Here is a 27,909-nt window from a genome sequence, read left to right on the forward strand (position 1 = left end):
TCTGTGTCAGCATAAGGCTTAAAACTCTTCTTCAGGTGGTTCTCTTCTAGCTGCTGAAGTCTTCTAATTATTCTCTTTTTCCCGAGAATCCTAACTTGTGTATGATTTGAAATTCCAATGACAGTCCATAGGTAAGGAAATGTAGTATTTTCACTTACAAAAGTTCTCGTTGTGAAAAACACGTTTCATTAAATTTATGTAGTTTTCAAGTGTATGTATGCGGTAGTTCATATCTATATGGTCACAGATCTAGATGTCACTTAAGACCACACAAGGTATAACTGCATAGGTTTCAGAAGAAGTTATGCTTGTAAACTATGTTTCCCTCAAGTTCCTTAGTTTTTAATTTCAGGTATCACGCCCCAGAACCAATCAACATTCTTTTGAGAATCCTCTTACCACCTGAGGTCCCTCTAAACCCTCCCATTAGAATTTTATCCAAGCAACCGATCTGCGACTTCCAGCCAGCTGAGAACCTAAACAAATAATCTTAGTATATGTTTCTTTATTAATTCATCTGTACATCCTACATCTAATTTACTCCAGGGTGAAGGGATCCTATTTCTAGTCTTTTTTTAAAAACAGTCACTGAAAATGTCTGTAAAGCATTAAAATTCCTACAGCTTTCGATCAAGGGACTTACGTTATCTTCTGTCAGATCCGATACACTGCTAAACAACTCTCAACGTGCCTGAAGATACTGTGGCCTAATGAGGTCAGATGAACTAATGAGGCATATGGCAGAGAAGGAAAATGAATTGGATACTTACAAATTAACACATGACACAGAAACCTATGATAGATACAAGTTGATATGCAACCAAGTTACAAAGGAGGTTAGGCAGGCGAAGGCAGATTACGAGAAATCCTTGGCAAGGGATGCAAAGAAAAACAGCAAAGAGTTCTTTACTTATGTAAACTCTAGAAGGAAGGGGATGAATCAGATTGGTCCACTTGATATTGATGGGTCAACTGTTGATGATCCTGCTCAGGTAGCTAACAAACTAAATGAATATTTTGCATCGACATTAACACATGAGGAGTTATTCAGCAAGGGGAATGCCAGAGGTGTATTCAACTCTAGCAGTAAGCTACAGAATCTTGAAATAACAGGGAGTAAAGTGGAGGAGAAACTGTTGAAGACAAACACAAGAAAGGCAACCGGGGTGGATGGGATCTATTCAGTTATATTAAAGGAGGCAGCAAAGGAAGTAAGCAAACCCTTAGCCATAATTATGAGAGCTTCCTTGGACTCAGGGGAGGTACCCATAGACTGGAAATGTGCAAATGTGACCCCAATTCACAAAGGAGGATCAAAGGCTGACACAAGTAATTATAGACCTGTGAGCTTAACTTCTGTTCCAGGAAAATTAATGGAGGCACTGGTTAAAGAAGCACTGCAGGATCATTTAGACAAGACTTCAGTTATAGCTCAGACACAGCATGGTTTTGTTAAGGGGAAGTCTTGCCTGACCAACTTGATTGGATACTATGATGCAGTCACAAAAGAACTGGATGCAGGGAATAACTTTGATATTATATACTTGGATCTTAGAAAGGCTTTTGATACTGTTGCATATGGAAGACTGCTACACACATTGGAGCAGTGTGACATTGGAGGCAAATTGCTGCTATGGATAAAGGGGTGGTTGAGGGGGAGAAGACAGAGAGTAGTAATCAATGGACACTGATCATCGTGGACTCATGTTATTAGTGGAGTCCCTCAGGGCTCAGTGTTGGGTCCATTATTGTTTTCTGTATTTATAAATGATATTGATGATGGTATATCAAGCTTAATGTCCAAGTTTGCAGACGATACAAAGGTTGGCAGGGTTGTCAAGGACACTACTGACACTGTGCTGCTGCAACAGGATCTGGAAAGTTTGAGCAGATGGGCTGAGAGGTGGCAAATGAAGTTTAACATTGACAAATGTAAAGTACTACACATGGGAAACAGCAACCCCAGAGCAACATATCAACTCTGTGGTACTACACTGACAGTGGTTGAGAATGAAAGGGATTTGGGGGTGGTTGTGCAGGCAGATATGAAGTTCTCTGAGCAGTGCAGACGGGCTGCAAGAGTAGATCATGGAGTATTGTCAATGATATACAGGAATTTTTCCAGCATGGATAAGGAGGTGATTATTCCATTGTATAAGGCAATGGTCAGGCCACACCTAGAGTACTGTATACAGGTCTGGAGGCCTCATTTCAAGAAGGACGTAGAGCTGCTGGAACGAGTACAGAGAAGGGCAACAAGATTAGTGAATGGAACAAAGGAGTGCTCTTACGAAGAAAGGCTTAAGTTTTGCAAATTGATCTGATATAGGTGTATAAAGCCTTGAATGGTTTAAGCATGCTCAATGCTGATGGGATTCTTCCTCTCGCTCAGAAAAATCACCTGAGAGGGCATAAATTCAAATTGAGGAAAGACAGATGTAGGATAGACGTGCGGAAATTTGCCTTTAGCCAGCGGGTGGTTGGTTGGTGGAACAGACTTCCATCCCTTGTGGTGGAGGTTGACAGCCTAAATAAGTTTAATGCTCAGCTGGACAGGTATTTTGAACGAACAGAGGGGTGAAGTGGGTTTTTTTTTTTTTTTTTTTTGGCTGATGCTGCATAAGCTTGCTTTCTTGCATCAAATGCCTCTACTAATGCTAATGCTAATGGCCAGTCAAATAAAACATGAGACCAAGTTTCCACATCCCCACAAGTGCAGTAATGGTCTGGCTCAAGTCCACGTTCATGTAACATGGCTCTGAGGGAGCCATGTCCCGTTAATAAGTACGTTGTATTCATCGAAGGAGCAAACGAAGGATTTATTTCCTTGGCGGCAGTAAAGTCCACTTTGGTGATAAATTGCCTCGTAACTACTTCATGTTCGCTGTCATTCCACCGATCCTGCCACACAGATGTTCCCAAATTTATGACCTTCAAAGCTCATTTTAACTATAATCGACCTCCTAACATCTGGATGGACAACTCTCTAATCCCATATCTATCCCAAAACAAATATTTAGGATCCTAATCGATGATAAATTAAGATTTCCGACACATGTATGTAAACTTAGAGATAAAATAAGGAATTTTGCTGCCTCAATAATAAGAATATCAAGGAAAGAATGGGGACTTAGTAAAAGGATCTTGTTTTTATATTATAAAACAATATTTCTACCAATGGACTCATAAGCGTCAACCATTTGGTATCTCAGAGTCATAAGGGTTAAAATGAAAATGAAACTTATTTCTATTCAAAGATCCATGTTATTATCTGTTTTAAATTCCCGTAGAACTGTATCAAACAACGCATTACAGGTTTTACCAGGAACCATTCCCCTGGATCTGTATATTGTATTCATGGGGATGACAGATCTGCTTAGGAAAGGTTGGGCTTCGGAACTAATGGGAATAACAATGATCCAGTGAACAAGGTCAAACAAGAGAAGAAAAGATTGTGGGAACATCTGACATCTATGTGGCAGGATCGGTGGAATGCCAGCGAACATGGAATAGTTACGAGGCAATTTATAACCAAAGTGGACTTTACTGCCGCCAAGGAAATAAATCCTTGGTTTGCTCCTTCGATGAATGCAACGTACTTATTAACGGGACATGGCTCCCTCAGAGCCAAGTTACATGAACGTGGACTTGAGCCAGACCCTTACTGCACTTGTGGGGGTGTGGAAACTGGTCTCATGTTTTATTTGACTGTCCACAGTATCTTCAGGCACGTTTAGAGTTGTTTAGCAGTGTATCGGACCTGGCAGAATATAACGTAAGTCCCTTGGCCGAAAGCTGTAGGAATTTTAAAGCTTTACAGACATTTCCAGTGACTGTTTTTAAAAGAAGACTAGAAATAAGATCCCTTCACCCTCGAGTAAATTAGATGTAGGATGTACAGATGAATTAATAAAGAAACATATACTAAGATTATTTGTTTAGGTTCTCAGCTGGTTGGAAGTCGCAGATCGGATGCTTCGATAGTACTCTAATGGGAGGATATTCAGGGACCCTCAGGTGTTAAGAGGATTTTCAAAAGAATGTTGATTGGTTCTGGGGCGTGATATCTAAAATTAAAAACTAAGGAACTAGATGGAAACATAGTTGACAAGCATAACTTCTTCTGAAACTTATGCAGTTATACCTTGTGTGGTCTTAAGTGACATCTAGATTTGTGACCATATATATATGAACTACCGCGTACATACACTTGAAAACTACATGAACTTATGAAACGTGTTTTTCACAACGAGAACTTTTGTAAGTGAAAATACTCCATTTCCTTACCTATGGACTGTCATTGGAATTTCAAATCATACATAAGTTAGGACTCTCTGGAAAAAGAGAATAAATAGAAGACTTCAGCAACAAGATGAGAACCACCTGAAGAAGAGTTTTAAGACTTATGCTGGCACAGAACGGAGAAGAGTACTGGGACTGACTTCTTTCTTGAGTGAAATCAAACTGGACAGTTCAACTTATGACTTCATTTGAAAATAAGAAAATGTACTGAGAATAATTGAACTGTGGTGAAAAAGATTAAGACTAGGAAATCATGTATACATGTTAATATAATTGTTACAATTGTTTTGCTAGAACATCCTCCTAGCCTTGGAGTGGTTGGTCCTGGTGACTCGGGACCAAAATTACATTTCTCCTAAGAACAGGAGTGTTTGATCGATATACTCAGACCATAAATGTATATAACTACTAGTTTTGTTTTTTTTTTTTTCCGCTGGCTCTCAGGTAAGGGAAACCTGGGAGTGGGATTGAAGGCACTTGCCAATATTGCACTACCTCTGGCGGGTATGAGATTTTCGGTGGTAATCACACCGGTACAGGATGACTGTTGTGCTAGGGATGGGCACCAGGCAGCAGCTGCCCATACGTTGGCTGCACCTGGTGGCACGATAGCCTGACACATACACGTGACACTTTTCAGGCCCATTATGCAGAGTTTCTGCACCATAAGAGGGTACAAAGGTGGAGATGGGCCAAGGCCTAGGAGCCTCCTCGATATAAGAACACACGCACAGTACCTTCGTTACCATTATATAGAATGGATATATATATATATATATATATATATATATGAGAATGTCTATAAAACTGTATATAATCTTGTATATAAATTGCTTATATCATGAGAATGTCTATAAAACTGTATATAATCTTGTATATAAATTGCTTATATCATGAGAATGTCTATAAAACTGTATATAATCTTGTATATAAATTGCTTATATCATGAGAATGTACATAAAATTGTGTGCGTAAATAAATGGAAATGGAAAATGGAATGGCAAAGTTCCCACAATCTTTTCTTCTCTTGTTTGACCTCGTTCACTGGATTAGATGTTATTCCCATTAGTTCCGAAGCCCAACCTTCCCTAAGCAGAGCTGTCATCCCCATGAATACAATATACAGATCGAGGGGGAATGGTTCGGGCTAAAACTTGTAATGCGTTGTTTGATAGAGTTCTAGGGGAATTTAAAACAGATAATAACATGGATCTTTGAATAGAAATAAGTTTCATTTTCATTTTAACTGTTATGACTCTGTGATACCAAATGGTTGACGCATATGAGTCTATTGGTAGAAATATTGTTTTATAATACAAAAACAAGATCCTTTTACTAAGTCCCCATTCTTTCCTTGATATTCTTATTATTCAGGCAGTAAAATTCCTTATTTTATCTCTCAGTTTACATACATGTGGCAGAAAGCTTAATTTATCATCGATTAGGATATCAGTTGACCAAAGAAAGTAAGAACCCCTTGCAGTACTAGAGACCCGAATCCACAAGCTGTACTGGGATCGCGGCATAATAACGGATAAGACCATCCCGCACAACAGACCGGACATAATCATTGTGGACAAGATGGAAAATGCTACCTACCTGATTGACATAGCGGTGCCGAACACTAGCAATATCCAGAAAACCCATTAGGAAAAAATGTACCGGTTTTTGGTACCATACCGTTTGGCTCCGGTATGGTACCAAAAACTCTACATAGCAGCCTAGCAGCAATAGTTCTCCCAGAGAACACCTAAAAGGAACTCCAGAAAGTCGCAATTCTGAAACCTGTAGGATCGTCAGAGAGTTCCTCGACCGACAGTAACAGCAGACATTACATCCACCCTGTCTACTTGGTAGCAGTACCCAGCACGGAGTGGAACCCCCCAATCAGGGAGAAATAATATAAGAGCAACAACAATAATAATAATTATTTTTATTATTATTATTGCTCTTATATTATTTCGCTCTGATTGGCGCTTTCACCTCATGACGGGTATTGCTGCCAAGTACACAGTGTGGTTGTTGTTATGTCTGCTGTTACTGTTTGTCGAGGAACTCTCTGACGATCCTACAGGTTTCAGAATTGCGACTTTCTGGAGTTTCTTGTAGGTGTTCGCCTGGAGACCTACTGCTGCTAGGCTGTTGTGGCACCATATTTGTGGTTGACACGATGATCAGAATGGTCGTTACTTTTGCATATGCCACATCTCTTTGATCTCCTGTCTTAGGTTCGTGTACTTCCTGATTTTTTCCCAATGGGTTTTCTGCAGTTTGCCTGTGTTGGGTACCGTTATTTCAATCATATAGGTAGCCTTTTCCTTCTTTTCCACAAGGATATATTCGGTCTGTTGTGCGGGATTGTTCGATCCGTTATTATGGCGTGGTCGCAGTACAACTTCTGGGTTGGGGTCTCTAGTACTAGGTATGTTCGTGTCAGACGGCACCTGGGATTTCTCCCATCTCCGCTGGGGTCTCTAGTACTGTGTGGGGATGGTATTTTTAGTACGGCACACTTTCTTCGACCAACTGCTATTTCCTTGCGTCTGCGTGGGTAGCACAGTGGTACCGCCACCGTCCTCCCCACACCGGGTGGAAAAGGCCCGGGTTCGAATCCCGTCGATGACGGGAGGAACTTTAGTGGGCTTTTTTCACTCCGTGGCTGAGTTAGTCGGTCTCAGGCGTAGATAGCAAGGTTTTTTCCCTCAGAAACTGGGGTTTTTTCGTCCAGCAAAACAGGCAAATCGACCAGAGAACACACGCAATTTACAGACACGAATACGGGTTAATGTATTTAATTACGGGAAACCCTAAAATAATAATTTGATTTGATTTTGCTATTTCCTTGCTAGCTTCTGTTCTATTATCCTGGCTACCTGGTCGTGTCTATGAGACGGTGATGTGTTGGATCATTTCTGAGGCCAGGTGGCATTGTCGACATGTGTCATCTAACACTCGGCTCTTTGGTGATGTATTTTCTTTAGTTCCTGGTGTTTATTACCTGGTCTTGGATGGCACGCATGAATCCTTCAGTCTTGGGGGAAGAGCGTTCCACTCGTGAGCTATGCATTAGAAGCAATTTTATCTATGTGATCTTGATGAAGTTCATTGCAGTGTGTGCCATGGAGTGTCTTCTCGGGCCATCTTTCTGGCTTCGTTTGTACCTCCTGGTTGGCGTTTACTCCTTGCTTAGGTTGAGTGGGGTGTACTACTTGTCTATCTTGCTTATGGCCTGGTGGAGTGCTGCTGTGTGTTACTGGAAGTAATCCTTCAGGTTAACGATCGCTGTCTTCTGTTGCTCAATGATGTCTATCAGGCCCCTTCCTTCTCCTTCCCGGGAAATTGTCAGTGTCTCCACGGTAGATTTCGGGTGGTGTGGCTGCTCTTGGTCATTATTTTACTTGTCTTTCTCATGATATCCTCCAGCTCGGTGTTTGCAGTCTATGATCCGGAAGGAGAGTGTTAACACTCGGACTGCATAGGTGTTTATGGCTTTAAATGTGTTCTCTACGTTCAGCTTTGCTTTCAGCAGCCTTCTGAGTCTCTAATGGTATTTTTCGGTCAGGCATGCCTTAATTTCCTTGTGCTGTAACTGCTGAGCCTTCTTCATCTCCAAGTATTTGTAGGCCTCTCCCTCTGCCATGGCTTCGATCTCTTTACCACTCTGCAGCTGGTAGTTTCAATTGACTAATTTTCCCTGACGAAATCCGTGAATCTTGCATTTTTCTAGACCAAATTCCATCCTTATGTCCTTGCTGAATTCTTCGGTGATCTGGACTAGTTGCTGAAGGCGTTTCTCGGTTCCCGCGTAGAGCTTGATGTCATCCATGTAGATCAGGTGGGTGAGGGTGGGTTATATCCGTACTTGCTACAGTTGAGCATGTTAGATAGCGGGTTAAGTGCAATACAGAACCACAATGGGCTCAGGGCATCTTCCTGAAAGATTCCTCTCCTGATGGCAATTATTATTATTAGCCATATGGTGCAAGGAAGCCTGAGGCTTTTTTCAGCACCAACGAAAAAAAAATTCTGATTTACCCCTTAGAGCTGAGAGAGAGAGAGAGAGAGAGAGAGAGAGAGAGAGAGAGAGAGAGAGAGAGAGAGAGAGAGAGAAGGGAAGCAATAAGAAAGAGAAGAATGATGATATCCAACGCTCAGAACCTTGGGTGTGCCAAGCCTATACTTACCAGAAGTGAGCTGCTATTTACCGAGTTTGACAAAATGTGCTTTGTATACAGCTGTCAGAGTTTTCTATTTTCTTTTTTCGTTTGTGTGTGGTTTGCACGTGTAGCACGGTGGAATCGTCACCCTCCTCCGCACACCGGGTTGAAACAGCCAGGGTTCGAATCCCGTAGATGATGTGAGAAAATTTTATGGGCATTTTTCACTCCGTGCCTGAGTTATGGTCTCAGTTTAGATAGCAAGTTTTTCACCGAAACAGGGGTTTTTCTTTCAGTAAATCATGCAACTCTACCAGAGAACACACGCAATTTACAGTCACAATACACAGGGGTAGACCCTAATAAATAGTTTCTTTTCCTTTTTTTTTGAATATGAGAATATACATATTTCATTTGCAAGGGTGAATCATGCGGGGAAGGGGATAATAGATGCAAAAAATGGGCCCTAAGATTATCTTAAAGCTAGCTTTTTTTGTTGGACATTTTGTTTCAGCATTATCTTTAAAAAATTATACTCTTATGCCCTCCACTCCCACATCAAAAATCAGAAAACCCGAAATCTCGATTTGACATTGTTTAAGTTGATGACCTATTTTTAAATTTTACAACAGTTTGAATGAAATAAATAATACTTTTATCAGTAGTCCTGGATACATTAAAATATTTCTAATTGGAAAAATACAGTATATCTAAATATTAATTACTTCTATTTGACTAGAGGTTTATCTTCGGAAATGTATTTTCTATGTAAAAAATGATTTTTTAATACTATTAAATTTAATATTATATCTACAAAATTATGTATTTTATCTAAGAAATAATAATAACGTTTATATACAGTAAAATATAACTTTAATTAAATAGTTTGGAGCTGTCAAGGCTGAAAGTGCCTCTTAGTCAACAAATTCTAACAGAATGGAAACTTTAGAGATAAAAATTATTTTAACGGACACAAGAGTTTTGTGTGCAGTGAGACGTGCGAGAGCACGAGTTAATCATTATATTGGTGTTCATTGTTGCTGCATGGACGTGCGTAGTTGTGCCTCCAGAGCTTATCTATACTTAAAACAGCTGTTTCCAAGATGGGGTGTAGTCTCATGTCTTTGCAGCGGTTCATGGCTCTTGAATTACCCAATATATTAAGTGACTCTAATCAGAGGCAGTGGAGAAAGTGTAGGGACTGGTCAATCACTTCGTAGTCGCGCTTGGGATTGAGGTCATGGTGGGTCGACCAGAAGTGTTTTTGCAAATTGATGATTGGTCGGTCTCAGCAAGGCGAATCGATCTGTCGTATTCTGCAAGGCGGTTTTGAAGACGTCTGGAGGTCTTATCTATGTAATAGCTGTCACAACCTTCGCAGGCTATGCAGTATTCTACACCGCTGCCTAAGAGAGGGGTGACCGGAGCCTTTACGTTGGAAACTAGAGAACGTATGTTTCTATCAGGCAGCTGCACGTATTTTATGTGGTATTCTCGGAGGATTTTTGAGATCTGTCCCGACATGCCCGGATAGTAGGGAATGTAGGCGGTAGGCACATTGTCCTGATTTGATGGTGATCTCGGGTGGATTGTGATCTCCTGCGCTTGTAATAAGTACTTGTGCAATATGTGGGTTGGATAGCCACAATTGATCAAGTCTGTTCTCACTCTGGAAATCTCGTTGCGCCTGTCTTCATCTGTGCTGGAGCGGCTCCCCCTGGAGAATAGAGTGCGCGCAGTGCTGTTGAGATGGCTAGGGGCATGGCCAGATCTGTAGTTGGTGAACTGTCCGCACCACATTGGCTTATGGTATACTGAGGTTTCTAGATGCGGGCCCACACGTTTTGCCAGTACATCCAAGAATGGGAGAGATCCGTCTATTTCTAACCCTAGAGATTTCCAGAGTGAGGATGGACTTGATCCATTAACTATTTAATTAAAGTTATGTCTTACTGTATATATATACGTTATTATTATTTCTTATTTACAATGGATTCCAGTACAACAGGCCCATTTACTCTCATATTTGATCTACTTTAATATGTATATCACATTGCTCATAAAACTTAAATGAACACATAAAATGTGTTACAACTCGTGCAACATGCCACACAATGGGAAAAAAAATTGGTATGACAGTGTACCACAGTATAACGACATTTATAGGGGTTCTATAAGAATTAGCTAAGCGGTAAAATTTCATATGCTTGAAAATATGGTCATATGATATCAGTATGCCGTATGATCCCCTTCAACGGCTGAACAGGCTTGATAGTACTGAACCATGCCCGATATAAGGGTGTCTCTATAAGATTCTGTGGTAACAATTCCTATTCTTCCATCAGTGCAGACGTAATATATTTTATTCTATATTTTATAATCAATCTCATGAAGTGACCGAGGAGTTGGCTGTCAGCATGCAATTTGACGCCCAAGGGCGTCCCAACACATGTTCGACCAGATTTAATTCTGTTGATTGTGCTAGCTACCATAGACATTTAATTATTATATTAGGCCGCCCGTATATTTAAATTCATCTGCAGTGCATTGTGTATTATGTCTGTAAATTGCGTGTGTGTCTATGGTCGATTTGCCTGTTTTGCTGGACGAAAACCCCCCAGTTTTGGGGGTGGAAACCTTGCTATCTACGCCTGAGACCGACGAACTCAGCCACGGAGGGAAAAAAACCCTTGTAGTCATTGGATATCTTCAGTTTCAAGATGCGCCACCCCTTGATCTTTTCTGCAGTGGCGTTATCCTACATGAAAAGAAATCTGGGCCAACTACACCGCAAACTATCACTCATAGGGTTCAAAGATGTGTTCTCGCTACCTCTGCGCAGTTATGTCACCCATATGAAAAACATGAAGGAGGTGCTGGCATTGATTATTATTCATCCCCACACGAGGGTATAACATCCACCCAATTCCTTTCTCTGTTGTCGGAGGGACGGTACCGCGTTCCTCGTTGTATCCAGAGGAAATAACTTCTGGAACCTCTTTGTAGTCTAAAGCGGGACTAATCAGAGAACTTAACTGTAAACCATTTGTCATGGCTTCTAGTTACATATTCATGGAATCAATTTCAACGAGTTCTGAGGTGGTTCGGCGCTAATCGGATTCAAAATTCAAATTATTAGATTAGGGCCACCCGCAATCTCTTATATATACCCATATATGTATTATGACTGTAAAATGCGTGTGTTCTCTGGTCGATTTTCCTGTTTTCCTGGAGGTATAAACCCCAGTTTCTGGCGGAAAAAACCTTGCTATCTACGACTACGACCGACTATCTCAACCACGGAAATGAAAAAGTTTTGGTAGTCTTTTTCACTCGATACGGCCCTGGATTCGATGTGGAAAAGGCCTGGGATTCGAACGCGGGCCTTTTCCACCCGGTGTGGGGAGGACGGTGACGATACCACTGTGCTACATACACAGACGGGGTTAATGGGATAAAAACCACTGGCTTCCTTATGTGGAATCCACTTGAATTGAGCCATATTAATACAATCCGTTTGGAAATGTTTTTGCCTGCGGCTGCACCAACCTCAAGAGACAATTGATTACTGGACTTTCTAGAGTTCCTCCTTTCTGCTAGAGCCAAGTAGCAGCCTATTCTGTTTAACGTTGTAGTAGTAATGGCATGTGATGCAAGAGAGCAAGTGTATGAGCTTATGCAGCATCATCCAAAAAAAAGGAATCGCATCATTCCCTCCAAATGCCTGTCCAGTTCCTCATTAAATTAAATTAACCTATCAACTTCCACAACGACAGATGGAAGTTTGTTCCAGCAATTAACCACCCGCTGGCTAAAGGCAAATTTTCGCACATCTATTCTACATCTGTCTTTTCTTAATTCGAATTTATGCCCCCTTAGGTTCGCAATCTAAACAAGTGGAAGGATCCCATCAGAATTCAGCGTGCTCAACCCATTCAAGGCCTTATACATCTCAATCAGATCAGCGCACAGGTACTTAGTATCCAGCCACTGCAATTTGCAGAACTTGCCTCTCTTTGTGAGAGGATCCCTTCATTCTCCTCACCAATTTTGTTGCCCTTCTCTGTAAATGCTCAAGCAAATCTACATCCTTCTTAAAATGAGGCCTTCAGCCCTGTACGCAGTATAGGGCTGAAGGCCTCATTTTAGGAAGGATGTAGGCCAGTACGCAGTACTCAAGGCTTTATGTAGGCTTTATGTAGGCCTGTACGCAGTACTCAAGGCTTTATGTAGGCTTTATGTAGGCCTGTACGCAGTACTCAAGGCGCGGCCTGACATTGCCTTATACAGAGGGACAATCACCTCCTTCTCCCTGCTAGCAAAATTCCTATATATCATGGACAAAGCCCCATGACCTGCCTTGGCAGCCTGTCTGCATTGCTCAGAAAACTTCATATCTGACTGCACAATTACTCCCAGGTCTTTTTCATTTTCTACCACCTTAAGTGTAGTACCACACAGTTGGTACATTTCTCTGGGGTTACTTTTAGCCATATGCAGTACTTTGCATTTCCAAAGGTTAAACTTCAGTTGCCACTTCTTAGCACACTGCCCAAATTATCTAGATCCTGCAGTAGTACACTGCCAGTACTGTCATTAACAACTCTGCCAACCTTTGTATCATCTGAAAACTTCGCCACTAAGCCTGATATACCTTCACCAATATCATCAATAAATATACAAAACAAAACTGGACCCAAAATCGAACCCTGTGGGACTCCACTAATAACATTAGTCCACGAAGAGCAGCACCCATTAATTACCACCCTCTGTCCACTCAACCATCCTTTTATCCATTGTAGCAACTTACCCTTAATACCATTCTGCTCCAATTTGGACAATAGTCTTCATGTGCAACAGTCTCAAAAGCTTTCCTGAAATCCAAATATATGATATCAAAATTATTTTTTCCATTCAGTTCCTTTGTAACCACATCATAATATCCTATCAAATTTGCCAGCCAAGACTTTCCCTTAACAAACCCATGCTGTGTCTGAATTATTGCGGCAGTCTTGTCTAGATAATCCTGCAATGCGTCTTTAACCAGTGACTCCATTATTATTCCCAGAACGGAAGTTAAACTAACTGGTCTGTAATTACTCGTCACCCTTCGATTCCCCTTTGTGAATTGGGGATACATTCACACATCTCCAGTCCGTGGGGACCTCCCCTGAGTCCAAGAATGCTCTCATAATTATGGCTAGGGGTTTGCTTAGTTGCTTGCCGCCTCCTTTAATATAACTGGATAGATAGATCCCATTCACCCCAGGTGCCTTTCTTATGTTTAACTTCAACGATTTCTCCTCCACTTTGCTCTCAGTTATTACAAAATCATTAAGCACCCTGCTACAATTTGATAACTTTCTGCCATTTTCAAACCTTAATAACTCCTCATGTGTGAATGTAGATGCAAAATACTCATTCAGTTTTTTGCTATCTGAGCAGGATCATCAATAACCAGTCGATATACCGAACCATCCATATCCAGTGGACCAATCAGATTCATCCCCTTCCTTTTAGAGTCTATTTAAGTAAAGAAATCATTGCAGTTTTTTCTTACCATCTTTTGCCAAAGATTTCTCGTAATCTGCCTTCACCTGCCTAACCTCTTTTGTGACCTGATTTCAGACTAGATTATATCTGCCATAGGTTTCTGAGTCGCTTAATAATTTATATGCATCCCATGCATTTTTCTTCTCAGTTACGAGTCTCATTAGTTCATTAGATAACCATTTAGGCCTACACCTTGAACAATATTTCTTAATAGGTATGAAACTTTTAGTAGCATACACGATTAATTCCTTGAATGCTTCCCAATTAGAATTTACTGTTGGTAACATCGTCAGTTTATCCCACTGTACAGAATTTAAAAACTTTCTGAGACCACTGTACTCACCTTTACGGAAGCAAAAACACTTTCCTTAACCCCTGATGGTAATTATATCTTTAAGTAAATCCCACATCAGTACACTGTGATCACTGCCACGTAGTGGTTCCTTTATCTGCAAATTCTTAATACACGAATGATCACTGCTGACAACCAGATCAAGAGTATTACTTTCTCTGGTTGCCTCTCGAACTTGCTGCTGCAGAAAACAGTCATCCAAGAAATCCACAAAAGTCTGACTAGTGTGTGAGTGACCAACCCACAAGTTCCAGTCCGGGAAGTTAAAATCCCCCATTATAAGACATTCTGATTTACTAGCCACTCTATTTCTCTGTACAATTATTCATTGTCCTCATTCGAGTCATTAGGCCTATAACACACTCCTACTCTTATTTTTGCTTTCACAGTGCTTATGTCACACCAAACTGACTCAACAATGCACTGTTCATCTATATCAACTGGATGCACTTCTTTTTGATTTTATGTTTTTCTTAGTTAACCGTATAGCACCCCCTCCCTTCTATCCTGTCTATCCTTTCTGTAGACATTGTACACCCCAAACTGCAGTTCTGCATTCCTTATAACTGTGTGACATGAGACATAAGACCTTATAACTGTTTGACACCACGTCTCTCCTATCCCAACAATATCTGCCTTTGATGCCTTTAGCATTAGCATTAGTAGAGGCATATGATGCAAGAAAGCAAACTTATGCAGCATCAGCCAAAAAGAAAAAAAAAAAAAAAAAAAAACTTCCACTTCACACCTCTGTTCATTCGAAATACCAGTCCAGCTGAGCCTTAAATTTATTTACGCTCTCATCTGTTCCACCCACCATCTACCCGCTGGCTAACGGCAAAATTCCGCACATCTATCCTACATCTGTCTTTCCTCAATTTGAATTTATGCCCTCTCAGATGATTATTCTCACCAAGAGGAAGAATCCCATCAGCATTGAGCATGCTCAAACCATTGAAGGCTTTATACACCTCGCCGGTGCCTAGTCTCCAGACACTGTAATTCGCAAAACGTAAGCCTTTCTTCATAAGAGAAACCCTTTGTTCCATTCACTAATCTTGTTGCTCTTCTCTGTACTCGTTCCAGCAGCTCTATATCCTTCTTGAAATGAGGCCTGCAGACCTGTATACAGTAGTAGTAGTAGTAGTAGTAGTAGTAGTAGTGGCATGTAATGCAAGAAAGCAAATGTATGAGCTTATGCAGCATCAGCCAAAAAAAAAAAAGATTACACAGTATTCAAGGTGTGGCCTGACCATTGCCTTATACTAGAAAAAGTTCTGTTTATCCTTGACAAGACACCTTGAGCTACTCTTGCTGACCATCTGCACTGCTCAGAGAACTTCATATCTGCCTGCACAATTATCCCCAGGTTCTTTTCATTCTCTACCACTCTCAGTGTAGTTCCATAGAGTTGATACGTTGCTCTGGGGTTGTGTAGCCGAGTGGGCAGGAGCTGGAGTGCAGTAGCACACGCTCTTTGAGTAGACCGGGGTTCAAGCCCCTGACTGCTGAATACGGTCAATCTGCCAACCCGCACTGGACCAGCGTGGCAGATTATGGTCCATTTACCTTAACATGAATTGTTGAGGAGGCTTCCATCCTGCAGTGGGTTGATAATGGCTGCACTTTATTTTTTTTTCTGGGGTTGCTGTTTCCCATTTATGTAGTACTTTACATTTGTCAATGTTAAGCTTCATTTGCCACCTCTCAGCCCATCTGCTCAACCTTTCCAGATCTTGTTGCAACAGAATAGCATCAGTAGTGTCCTTAACAACCCTGCCAACCTCTCTATCGTCTGCAAACTTGGACATTAAGCTTGATATACCATCATCAATATTATTTATAAATACAGAAAACAATAATGGACCCATCACTGAACCCTGAGGAACTCCACTAATAACATTAGTCCACGATGAGCAGTGTCTATTGATTACCACTCTTTGTGTTGTCCCCCTCAACCATCCCTTTATCCATAGCAGCAATTTGCCTCCAATGACACACTGCTCCAATTTGTGCAGCAGTCTTCCATGTGCAACAGTAGAAAAGCCTTTATAATATCCAAGTATATAATATCAAAGTTATTCCCTGCATCCAGCTCTTTAGTGACTGCATCATAGTATCCAATCAAATTGGTCAGGCAAGACTTCCCCTTAACAAAACCATGCTGTGTCCGAGTTATAACTGAATATCTTGACCAACACTTCAAATTGATCAAATTTATTTACTATACTTCTAGCATTGGTATACATGCACGTATACTTGTTCCTATTCTTGTTATTAGTTACGCTAACACATCCCATATACCCACCTGTTTCACGTAGCCCTCGTGCGATCTTGGCCAGTTCTTCTTGTAATAGTTCTTTTCTCCTAACACTGCTTCCTCATTGCCGAGACAACACTGCGTGAAACATTAAGCGAATTTACCACCTCCGCCTGCAACTGGCTGGCTTCGATTCGTGAAACGGGCTGCCATTCTAAAGAGTCATCTAAAAAACAATAACTTGACATGCTGGGTACTGGAGATGTGGCTGTCCTACTTAGAAGCTAAAAAACGGCAATTATTCCTTCCAATTAAAACCTGTTTTTATAAGCAGGAATAAGTTGCATAAGTACGGCTCTGTAAGGTCATAGAGCGATTTTTATTGGATGCATGGCATGATGGCTATTGCATATCGGGATGCCTAGTAATCGCCTTTGGCGAAATTGTTCACAATAAAATATTGATTAAAAACATTTTATTCCGTTAGTTTTGTCGAGCAGTGTATAAACTAGAGACGGACTGGCTAAAGACTTACCGGGGAGCCGGTGACCGATGTGATATTCGATATTACATTCTGAACACCGATACATTCTATTGTTTTTCCTGGTAAGAATTTTTGACCCAGTCCGTCTCTGGTATAACTCTCCCCCTTCGACCTTGTATAAAGTAATGCAAATGAATTATATTTCTTCTTCATCGAGCGTCTACAGGTTGATTCACTACTAGTGCGACAAACTTGCAGGAGGTGTAGGGGCACAAAGACGAATCGGAATCACATAGCATTGCAGGGTCCGTAATGCTTTCGTCATGCGGTAGATAACGTTGAACGGGAGGTCGCGTGAACAGCGATCCCGCTGGAAGTCAGCGTTTGCGAACCGGTTCCCCAGGAAGTAGGATGGACGAGTATTGAAACGTTGAACTGGCCGACATGCACCTCGCGTATGGAGATGCGGACTGTAACGGGCGCGCCGCTCTGCACTTGTACCAGGAACGTTTCCCGTACAGGCGTGCTCCTCATCATACGATTTTCGCCCGTGTGCACAGAAGGTTACGTGAGACTGGTTGTTTCACGAGAGGTACCATGAATCGAGAGCGAACGACGAGGACGCCAGACAATGAGGAGAATGTCCTACGTCTTGCAGAAGGCAATCCGAGCGATCGGCCAACAATTGGGTATTTCCCAATCCACTGTATGGAGGATACTGTCAACAAACCAAATGAGTTTATACCATCTGCAACGCGTCCAATCATTGGAGCCTGCGGATTATCCACTCCGTAGGACTTTTGCTACTTGATTTCTTCAACAGAAACGGTTCGTAAATGCTGACTTCCAGCGGGATCGCTGTTCACGCGACCTCTCGTTCAACGCCTTCTTCCGCATGACGAAGGCATTTCGGACCCTGCAATATTATTTGATTCCGATTAGTCTTTGTGCCCCCTACACCTCCTGCAAGTTTGTCGCACTGGTAGTGAATCACCCTGTATATATGCTGGGTACGTGTGAAAGGAAATATTAGTGATATATCAGCACATTGACCAAATGGACTATGTGTATTATTTCTGTACAAAATTGTGTTCATTAGCGGATTTGCATGTTTTGGGGGCTAAATATCCGGAACACTTCGGGAGCCATTACCTAGTTCGTAGGCTTTGGGAGGGGGTTTAGTAGTTTTATCGGAAGCTTGGTTTTTTCATTCAACGATACTAAAATTTGCCCTCAAGCTGTGAATAAATTTCTTTCTCCGACTCTTCGCTTAGCCCCCACTCCCCCGATTTCGCACCAGGTGGTGTGGTTGACCTTTCACTGGTTAACTTCTCCAACTGATCTAAAAAATCAGCTCTGATTGAAGTGGCCTTTGAAAATCTCTTCAATCATTGATGACCATCGATATGTTCGTATGAGCGAGAAAATGAAGTGCTGCACTCTCACAGATAAATGAATACCGACGAATAAATATTATAATAAAATTGATTTCTAAATGTGTTGAATAAAATTAATTTAATATCACTCACTATTCTTCCATGTACAAAATACATAATTGTCAACAAAAGTATATTTATAGATATATTATGTATTATACCACGTAGGTAATATTTAATGTATGACTAATGAGTTACGCATTAAAGATGTTGAATTAATAAATTTAAATATATAAAATATATTTATTTATTTAAAATGGGGTACCCCGCCCCACCTTGTAAACTCAGGCTTTAGTCCCCCACCTCCTCAGAAATTCCTGGGACCGCCACTGAATGAAAGTTTCATAATAAAGACTGTTTTTTCACATTGTTAATAAATTAAATGTTTCAGAGAATGTGCAAGGTCTAGGGCTTCTGCTGTATCGAGAATAAACGAAAATTTATTTATTTCCTGTAGAGGGTTCTAGCGAACACGTGTGTTTACAGGGCGCGTACAATGGCGACTATAACAGCAGCGGAGATCCGAAAAAACATTGCAGGTATGTCTGTAAATATTGCAAGCGAGAAGGATGGTTGATCAATTCGGTGTTTGAATACTAGTTTTTACCCGTACTTCTTTTTTACTTTTTTTTATTTAACTACACCTTTTGTTTTTGTATATTTGCAGATATTTTAAAAGGTGCAGATCTGACTTCTTTGTCATCAAAGAAAGTTAGGAAACAGTTAGAAGAGAAATTCCACGCCGATCTTACGGAAAGGTAGATTTTATTGTGATGCGTAGGATTTTGTTCATTCCAATATTTCTGCAGATTGAAGTATTTAATAAGGGTCTATTACTGACACCTTTATTTATTTTTTTATTATAGTTCGCTAGCATCGCATGACAAAAAAGCTTTCCTTTTTGTGTAGGAGAAAATTTTTTTTTTTTTTTTTTTGAAAAACATCAATAATTCAATTCAGTTCAATTCACAAAAAATATGATTTTAAATAAATACATATTTATGTAGATAGATTTATGTTATAATATATATATAGTTAATTCATGTCTGTTGGTCTCTGATAGGTAGCGACGAACCGATTATCGGTTGCCAATCGCCTCGATTTACAAATGCAAGGTCCGCGTCGCGCGGTACACCGAAAATTTTGCGGTCATCCTAATTGATATACCATCGGTTAATTAGATTTTACAGAATGTTAACAACCTTACATTATGACAATTATGATGTAAAGTTGACAACTGAGTGATGCTGATGAAGAATGCGAATTGAAAGAAATAAGTTAACTCTTGATGTTTTGAAAACAAAATTAACATGTGTACACAATTCAGGAAATATTTTTGCCGAGATTCAGTTAAGGGTGCACCCTCCAGACTGTAGAGCGATACGGCAGTGATTGACTCGTGAAACTCCCACTCACTTCTTTCCTCCTTATTCCCCAGGCATGACCATGATGGGTTATGAACTTCGCTTTTCGGAATGTCACATGGTGTTAATTTTTCGTTGTCTTTGTGTCTCCTTGTTTGTTCGGATGTTTGTATCTGATTGGTCGATTAGGAATGCATAATTAAAAAAAAAAGGAAAGGTTTTGCTTGTTGGGGTTTTGAATAATAGTCGGGGGGGGGGGGGGGCACCTGGCACCCCCTACAAAAAGGGGGGAGGGGCAGGTGCCACACCCCCGGCTACACTCACATTCCACCTGATGACATATCTGATTAGGAATGTGTAATTTCCTACTTTCAGTTTTTGTTTGCCTTTGTTGTGTGTGTGTGTGTGTGTGTGTGTGTGTGTGTGTGTGTGTGGATGCCCTTTTGCTGCTGCTGTGATTTTTTTTTCCTTACTGTGATTTTTTTCCCCTTCCTCAATGTCACATCAGAGATATACAAGCTGGCAGTTCAGGACGGTGATTGATTGAGGACATCGCACTGGTTAGGTGAGTTTTTCTTTGTCTTTCTTTTGACTTTTTCACATGAAATTGTTTAGTAATGTATGGGCACAAAAGCAGGGTTTAAGGGTGGCAGCCCCAACAAAAAAATTTAAAAAATATCATTTCTGCTGATGTGCATCAGCAGTTCTCATTGTTAATGCTTGTGAAATCGTCTAGTAATGTATGGGCAAGAAGAATCGGTCGTTGCATGTGGCGTGAAATTTTTTTTACTTGATTTTAAAAAAATTGCCATTTTGCCGTTAATTTTCTTCTTTTCAGCTCTGACATATGATGTCACACGAAAAATTGTGATCCTGGATAACGTGCATTTTTGTTACTTGTTTTTTTAAAAAATTGCCGTTTTGCCATTTTTTTTTTTTTTACTTTAGCTCCAGATGCCATGTGTCATAATGTCATGTGGCATCTGCCTGTAACTTGCAGTCGAGGAGAAGAGTGAGTGGGCGGAGTCACAATCCATCAGTCATTTTCCCCTTCTTCTCATTGCCACCATTTTGGAGTATGCACCCTTAACTGAATTTTTACCTTCAGTGTTATCAAGTGTATTACAGTACCATCAAAATTGTGAACTCTAAGAAAAAAAAAAAACTTGGGCCACCTTTAATCAATTTGAATAAATAAACCCTTGTGGCTTTGGCCGTCTCCAGTATAAAATGAAATTTATACATTTATTTAAGTACCTTTTCTTTTTTTTATTTGTTGCTCATTTTCTTGATTTTTTTTGACGTGTATGTACTCTTCTCACTTTTTCTCTCTTTCTTTACTCGTCTTTGTGTTATTTTATTTTTTTCTATATATCTTCACTCTATATTTTTTCCCATTGGTTGAGGGGGTTGGATTGCAAAGTTTGTCCTGAGTTGTTCACAAATGGGCATCACATATTACTCGTGATTTGCTTGATATACGATAATATGTTGAATCTGATGTCACCCCATTTGCCATCACTTCCTTTCAGCAGGTGTCCAGGGTTCTGCTATGCCCTGATTTTGAGAATCGAAAATATGCTAACCCCAAGCTGACAGCCTGCTAAAGCTAAATTCTTGTGATATCCATGGCACATATCCATCCATCCAGTAATTCAGCATTGTGACTAGTCATCTCCTCTGATGAGCTGTCTCCACCTTTGTCTTTTCCAGATCTTTCAGTCTTCTCTTGCTCACTCATCATTGGATTTCTTGGGATATGTTTACTTAACAGGGTGCTTTCCAGTTGTTTCCTTGTTGGTAGAAGCTTCCTCTAAATGAAGCTGCCTATTGGTAACCAGATATGTAGGCCTTGTCTTCATAACATGTAGAAGGGAAGGCCCCACCTTCTCTCGTCTGCACTTGACCTAGATTCCCATTGGGGTTGAAACTCAACCTTCCTCTAGGTTGCGGTGCCTCCGTAGCCAGGTGGAAAGGAGCAGCAGTGCGTAGCACATGCTTCTTGATTAGACTGGGGTTCGAGCCAGTCACCACTAAATACGGAGGATGCGGAAAGGTCAGGGAATGAACACCGCATATCCCGGAGCAATGTGGCCTTAGTTGCTAATGCCCCTAAAAACCAAATAACAAACAAACTCCTCTAGGTTGCTCAGGTCCCAGGGGCCACCCCGTAGAGGTGAGAGTAGAATTGGAATGGGGAGGTTTGGTGAACCCTTTGGTGGGTTCATGTATTCCGCTTGCACATCCCCTCAGCCCCTATGGCACATATACACTTCTAAAATTATAGGATTATTCAATAAAATGAGTGCTGAAATCTGTAATAGTGAAGACAAAAGAAAATAAAAATGATCAAAACAACCTTTTTGGTTCTAATTAACAAAAAAACTTTGACCATTGATATGTTTCTTTTATTACCTATGTTGGTTTTGAATTAGTAAATACTTAACATTACATTAGCATTAGTAGAGGCATATGATGTAAGAATAGGAATCAACTGGTCTGTGATGCTGGTGAAGGGTCAGAGTTGGGAATGGCTAATAGGAGATTGTATTCACATATATCACAGTTAGTTTTTTGGGTGTCTGCGAGGAATGAATAAATCAGCATCAAGACATTTCTAACTTTAAAAGTGGAATGGTTTTGTGCCAGAATGTGTGTGCAGGTGCCAGTATCTTGACAGCAGCTAACGTGTTTAAGTGCTCCTCTTCAATGGTGTTACGAGTCTACTCAGATTGGTTCAACAGTGGTTGAATGACCAGCCAAAGGTGATGGCACATCCACATGTGATTCATTCTCATGGTAAGCATCATGTGTCTCATCTTGCAACACACCAGTGACACCAACATAGGAATAGCAAGACCAATATTCACAGGGACTGTGCACTGGACATAGCTTACATAGTTGACAAGTGTCATGCATTCCCATGCTTGCTGCGAGACGCAAAGAACTGCACCTTGCTTGGAATATCAGCACCGACAGTAGACCACCAACATGTGGAAATCTGTTGCCTGGTCTGACGAATCCCATTTTCAACTCTGTCATGTTGATGAGCATATCTGCATTTGCAGAAGGCACTATAAGCTCATGGCACATGGATGACTGTTGGTGTTAGTAATATAATAATAGCCATATAGTGCAATAATAGCCATATAGTGCAATAAACGTTTGCTGTACTAGCTGGGGGATGGGGGAATTGATAGAAAAGAAAATACAAATTATTTGCTTTCCTATTCACATAGGTAACCATTGAGTTGACTTGAATTTATTCAAACTGTCAGCCTCAACTACCTATGATGGCAACCTGTTCTAGCAATTAATGACTCACTGGCTAAAAGAAACTTCCTGCTAATCTAAATCCCTTCCCCTGTAATTTGAATTTATGCTCCCGAGTTCTGGAATTCTCTATAACAGTGATGAATTCTGCCTTCGTTAATTTCACTAAACTCTCTCAGAGCCTTATAAACCTCAATCAGTTCACCTTTGAGGAGCCTGGTTGACAAGCTCTGTACCCACATAATCAGAGTTCTTTCCTTGTATGGTCGTCCTTTTGCCAATCTCGCCATTTGAGTTGCTTGTCTTTGGACCCTTTCAAGAAGCAGCGTCTTTTTTCTGATGAGATCTTCATACTTAGCATTACATTGGCATTAGTAGAGGCATATGATGTAAGAAAGCAAGCTTATATAGTATCATAAAAAAAAAAACTTCCTATTTAATGCATCCATTCACTCCAAATTTTGTCAGTTTTGCTTTGAACTTATTTAAGTTGTTAACCTCTGCTACAACAGATGGAAGTTTGTTCCAATCAACCACCCACTAGCTAAAGGCAAATTTCTGCACATCTGTTCTACAGTTGTCTTTCCTCAATTTGAATTTATGCCCCCTCAGGTGAATAATCTGAGCAAGAGAAAGAATCCCATCAGCATTGAGCTTGCTCAACCATTCAAGGCCTTATACACCTTAATTAGATCACTTTGCAGGTGCCTAGTCTCCAGATGCTTCCACCTGCAAAACTTAAGCCTCTCTTGGTAAGAGCACCCCTTTGTTCCTCTCACCAGTTTTGTTACCCTTCTCTGTACTCATTCTAGCAACTCTACATCCTTCCTAAAATGAGGCTTCTAGACATGTACACAGTACTCAAGGTGTGGCCTGACTCCATTATCTTATACAAGGGGACAATCACTCCTTATCCCTGCAGGCAGAATTAGTGTATATCATTGACAAGACACCATGACTGCTCTTTCAGCCTGTCTGCACTGTTCAGAAAACTTCAAATCTGACTGCACAATTACCCCCAGGTTTTTTTCATTCTCCACTACCCTGAGTGTAGTACCACCCAGTTGGTATGTCACTCTGGGGTTACTATTACTCATGCAGTTCTTTACATTATAAATGTTAAACTACAATTGCCACCTCTCAGCCTATCTGTTTTTTCTAGATCCTGTTGCAGTAGTACTATCATTACTGTCATTAACAACCCTGGCCAACCTTTGTATCATTTGAAAACTTGGACATTAACCCCAATATACCCTCATCAAAATCATTGATAAGTAGAAAACAACAATGGCCCATCACGAAATCCTGAGTGACTCCACTAATAACATTAGTCCACGAAGAGCAGTGTCCATTGATTACCCACTCAACCATCCTTTTATCCACTGTAGCAACTTGCCCTTAATACCATACTGCTCCGATTTGTATAGTAGTCGTCCATGTGCAACAGTATCAAAACCTTTCCTAAAATCGAAGTATATGATATGAAAATTATTTTTTTCATCCAGTTCCTTTCTTACCACATCATAGTATCCAATCAAATTTGTGAGATAAGACTTCCCTGTAACAAATCCATGCTGTGTCTGAACACCACATTTGGAATACTTGAACACAGTATTCAAAATGTGGTGTTATAATTGCCTTATACAGTGAGATTATGACCTCCCTAGTCTACAAGATAACCTTTGATAAATAATTGATAGGACACGCTTCCAAGCTGGCTGTTTACACCATTCAGAAAACTTCATATCTGTCTATATTGTAAGTCCCAGATCCGTTTCTTCTTCTACTATTTTTAATTCAACTCTACAAAGTGTATAATTTATTTTTGGGTTTTTTTTTCCCTAATAAGGCCTTTCAGTTTGCTCATTAAAATTTAGTTGCCACTTTTCTGACCATTTTCTGACCTGAAACTTGTTCAAGTCATCTTGAAGGCATGTTGCTTGGCACTGATCATTAATGACTCTACCAATCTTTATGTCATCTGCAAATTTTGACATCATGCCTTCTATCCTTTCGTCTATGTCATTTATGAAAATGAGAAACAACAGTGGTACAAGAATACAAGAACTGATCCTTGAAGGACTCTGCTCCTGACATTGCACCAATCTGGAGAATATCCATTAATGAAAACCCCAGCCTTCTGCCCTGCAGCCATCCACTAATCCATCTTGGAATCTTACCAGTAATCTCAACCTTTGGCCTTCTGGCCTGCAGTCACCCAGCAATCCATTTTTAGAATCTTACCGGTAATCCAAACCTGTTTAAGTTTATACAGTAATCTCTCATGAGGAAATGAGTAAAATGCTTTGAAATGAGTAAAAGGTTTCAATTAAGAGTAAACGTTCATGTACATCAATAAACATTTAATTGAAAAAACATTTTGTTGAAATTTGTCATCCTCACCTTATTTGTTTTTAAGATTTATTTTGATTTGAAGCTTCCAATACACACAAATACAGACAATTTATTTTTCTTGAAATTATTACCCACCAACTTATGAAGAACTATTTTAACATGAGGAAATGAGTAAAATGCTTTGAAACGAGTAAAAGGTTTCAATTAAGAGTAAAGGTTCATGTACATCAATAAAGAAGTACAGGTCACTGATGAAAAAAAGCCGTGAATTAGGGTTGAATTTGAAAGTGTCTGCAATTCTGCCCAGACACGATAGGAGGGAGTATATGATGAGAGCCCTGTCGATCAGTTCGGCCCTGGAAAGATTGTGCAAGGCTCAAGGGGTAGAATTTTTTTCAGCCTGGTCTGTACTTGTTAACAGGAGAGACTGCTTCTACAGGGATGGGATACACTTAAATAGAAAGGGTGCAAGAATGTTTGCTGATGCTATCGAGGCAGTGTTAGGTGGGTCGGAAAACTGCTAGATTGGGGGCGATACAAGGACTAATAGATTAACAGTAGCCACTGGCAGAGGAGAAAGTGATTCTTGCACAACTTCTATTGGAATGAGCAGCAGCCTGGAAAATAAGATGCAGGATATTTCAGAGACTGCTGGGAATCATGGGGGTACAAGTAAACACATGGATTGTGTTAGGGTGGCTAAGAGGAAGAGCAGATGCATGTATATTTGCGTGTACACCAATGCTAGGAGTTTAGTAAATAAATTTGATGAATTTTAGGTATTGCTCAAAACATCAAAGGCAGATATTGTTGGGATTTCAGAGACGTGGTGTCACACAGATATAAGGAATGCAGAACTGGAATTTGGGGAGTACAATATCTACAGAAAGGATAGACAGGATAGGAAGGGAGGAGGGGTTATGCTATTAGTTAAGAAACACATAAAATCCAAGGAAGTGAAGCCAGTCGACATCGCTGGACAGTGCAGTGTCGAGTCAGTTTGGTGTGAAATAAGCATTGGGAGATCAAAATTGAGAGTAGGAGTGTGCTATAGGCCTAATGACTCTGATGAGTATAATAAGAAACTGTACAGAGAAATAGAGTGGGGCCAGTAAATCAGAGAGTCTTATAATGGGGGATTCTAATTTCCCAGATATTGACTGGAATTTGGGGGCTGGTCACTTACACACTAGCAAGGCTTTTGTGGATTTATTGGATGATTGTTTTCTACATCAGCATGTTCGGGAGGCAACTAGACGGAGTAATACTCTTGATTTGATTATCAGTAGTGATTCTTCATGCATTAAGAATCTGCAGATAAATGAACCACTAGGTGGCAGTGATCACAGTGTTCTGAAGTGGGATTTACTCAGAGGTAACTACCATCAGGGGGTAAAGGGAAGGGCTATTGCTTTCGTAAAGGCGACTACGATGGACTGAGACAGTATTTAAATTCTATACAGTGGGATCAACTGATGATGTTACCAACAGCAAATTCAAAATGGGAAGCATTCAAAGAACTTATCTTGGAAGCTACTAGGCTTTACATACCAACTAAGAAATATTGTTCAAGGTTTCGGCCTAAATGGATGTCAGATGAACTAATGAGGCATATGGCAGAGAAGAAAAATGCATGGGATACATACAAATTAACACGTGACACAGAAGCCTATGATAGATACAAGTTGATCTGTAACCAAGTTACAAAGGAGGTTAGGCAGGCGAAGGCAGATTACGAGAAATCTTTGGCAAGGGATGCGAAGAAAAACAGCAAAGAGTTCTTTACTTATATAAACTCTAGAAGGAAGGGGATGAATCAGATTGGTCCACTTGATATCGATGGGTCAACTGTCGATGATTCTGCTCAGGTAGCTAACAAACTAAATGAATATTTTGCATCGACATTCACACATGAGGAGTTATTCAGCGAGGGGAATGCCAGAGGTGTATTCAACTCTGGCAGTAACCTAGAGAATCTTGTAATAACTGAGAGTAAAGTGGAGGAGAAATTGTTGAAGATAAACACAAGAAAGGCATCTGGGGTTGATGGGATCTATCCAGTTATATTAAAGGAGGCAGCAAAGGAAGTAAGCAAACCCTTAGCCATAATTATGAGAGCTTCCTTGGACTCAGGGGAGGTACCCATGGACTGGAGATGTGCAAATGTGACCCCAATTCACAAAGGAGGATCAAAGGCTGACACAAGTAATTATAGACCTGTGAGTTTAACTTCTGTTCCCGGAAAATTAATTTAGGCACTGGTTAAAGAAGCACTGCAGGATCATCTAGACAAGACTTCAGTTATAGCTCGGACACAGCATGGTTTTGTTAAGGGGAAGTCTTGCCTGACCAATTTGATTGGATACTATGATG

General features: G+C 40.5%; 1 protein-coding gene across 2 annotated transcripts in view; it reads left to right on the top strand.

The window, feature by feature from the left end:
• Positions 1–18,941: 18,941 nt before the first annotated feature.
• Positions 18,942–27,909, top strand: part of LOC150078542 (uncharacterized) — a 273,894-nt gene continuing 264,926 nt past the window's right edge. Inside the window, exons 1-2 of one of the 2 annotated variants that reach the window (XM_090384841.1) lie at positions 18,942–19,083; positions 19,212–19,302. In XM_090384841.1, coding sequence (XP_090240967.1) covers positions 19,041–19,083; positions 19,212–19,302 — 134 coding nt within the window. In that variant the 5' untranslated portion in view covers positions 18,942–19,040. The remainder of the gene's footprint in view (positions 19,084–19,211; positions 19,303–27,909) is intronic. The other variant, XM_090384840.1, reaches the window with a different exon arrangement.

Source organism: Mastigoproctus giganteus, chromosome 11 (assembly GCF_048544385.1).
Source record: "Mastigoproctus giganteus isolate SK-2022 chromosome 11, ASM4854438v1, whole genome shotgun sequence".
In the NCBI taxonomy this organism is placed as follows: Eukaryota; Metazoa; Arthropoda; class Arachnida; order Uropygi; family Thelyphonidae; genus Mastigoproctus; species Mastigoproctus giganteus.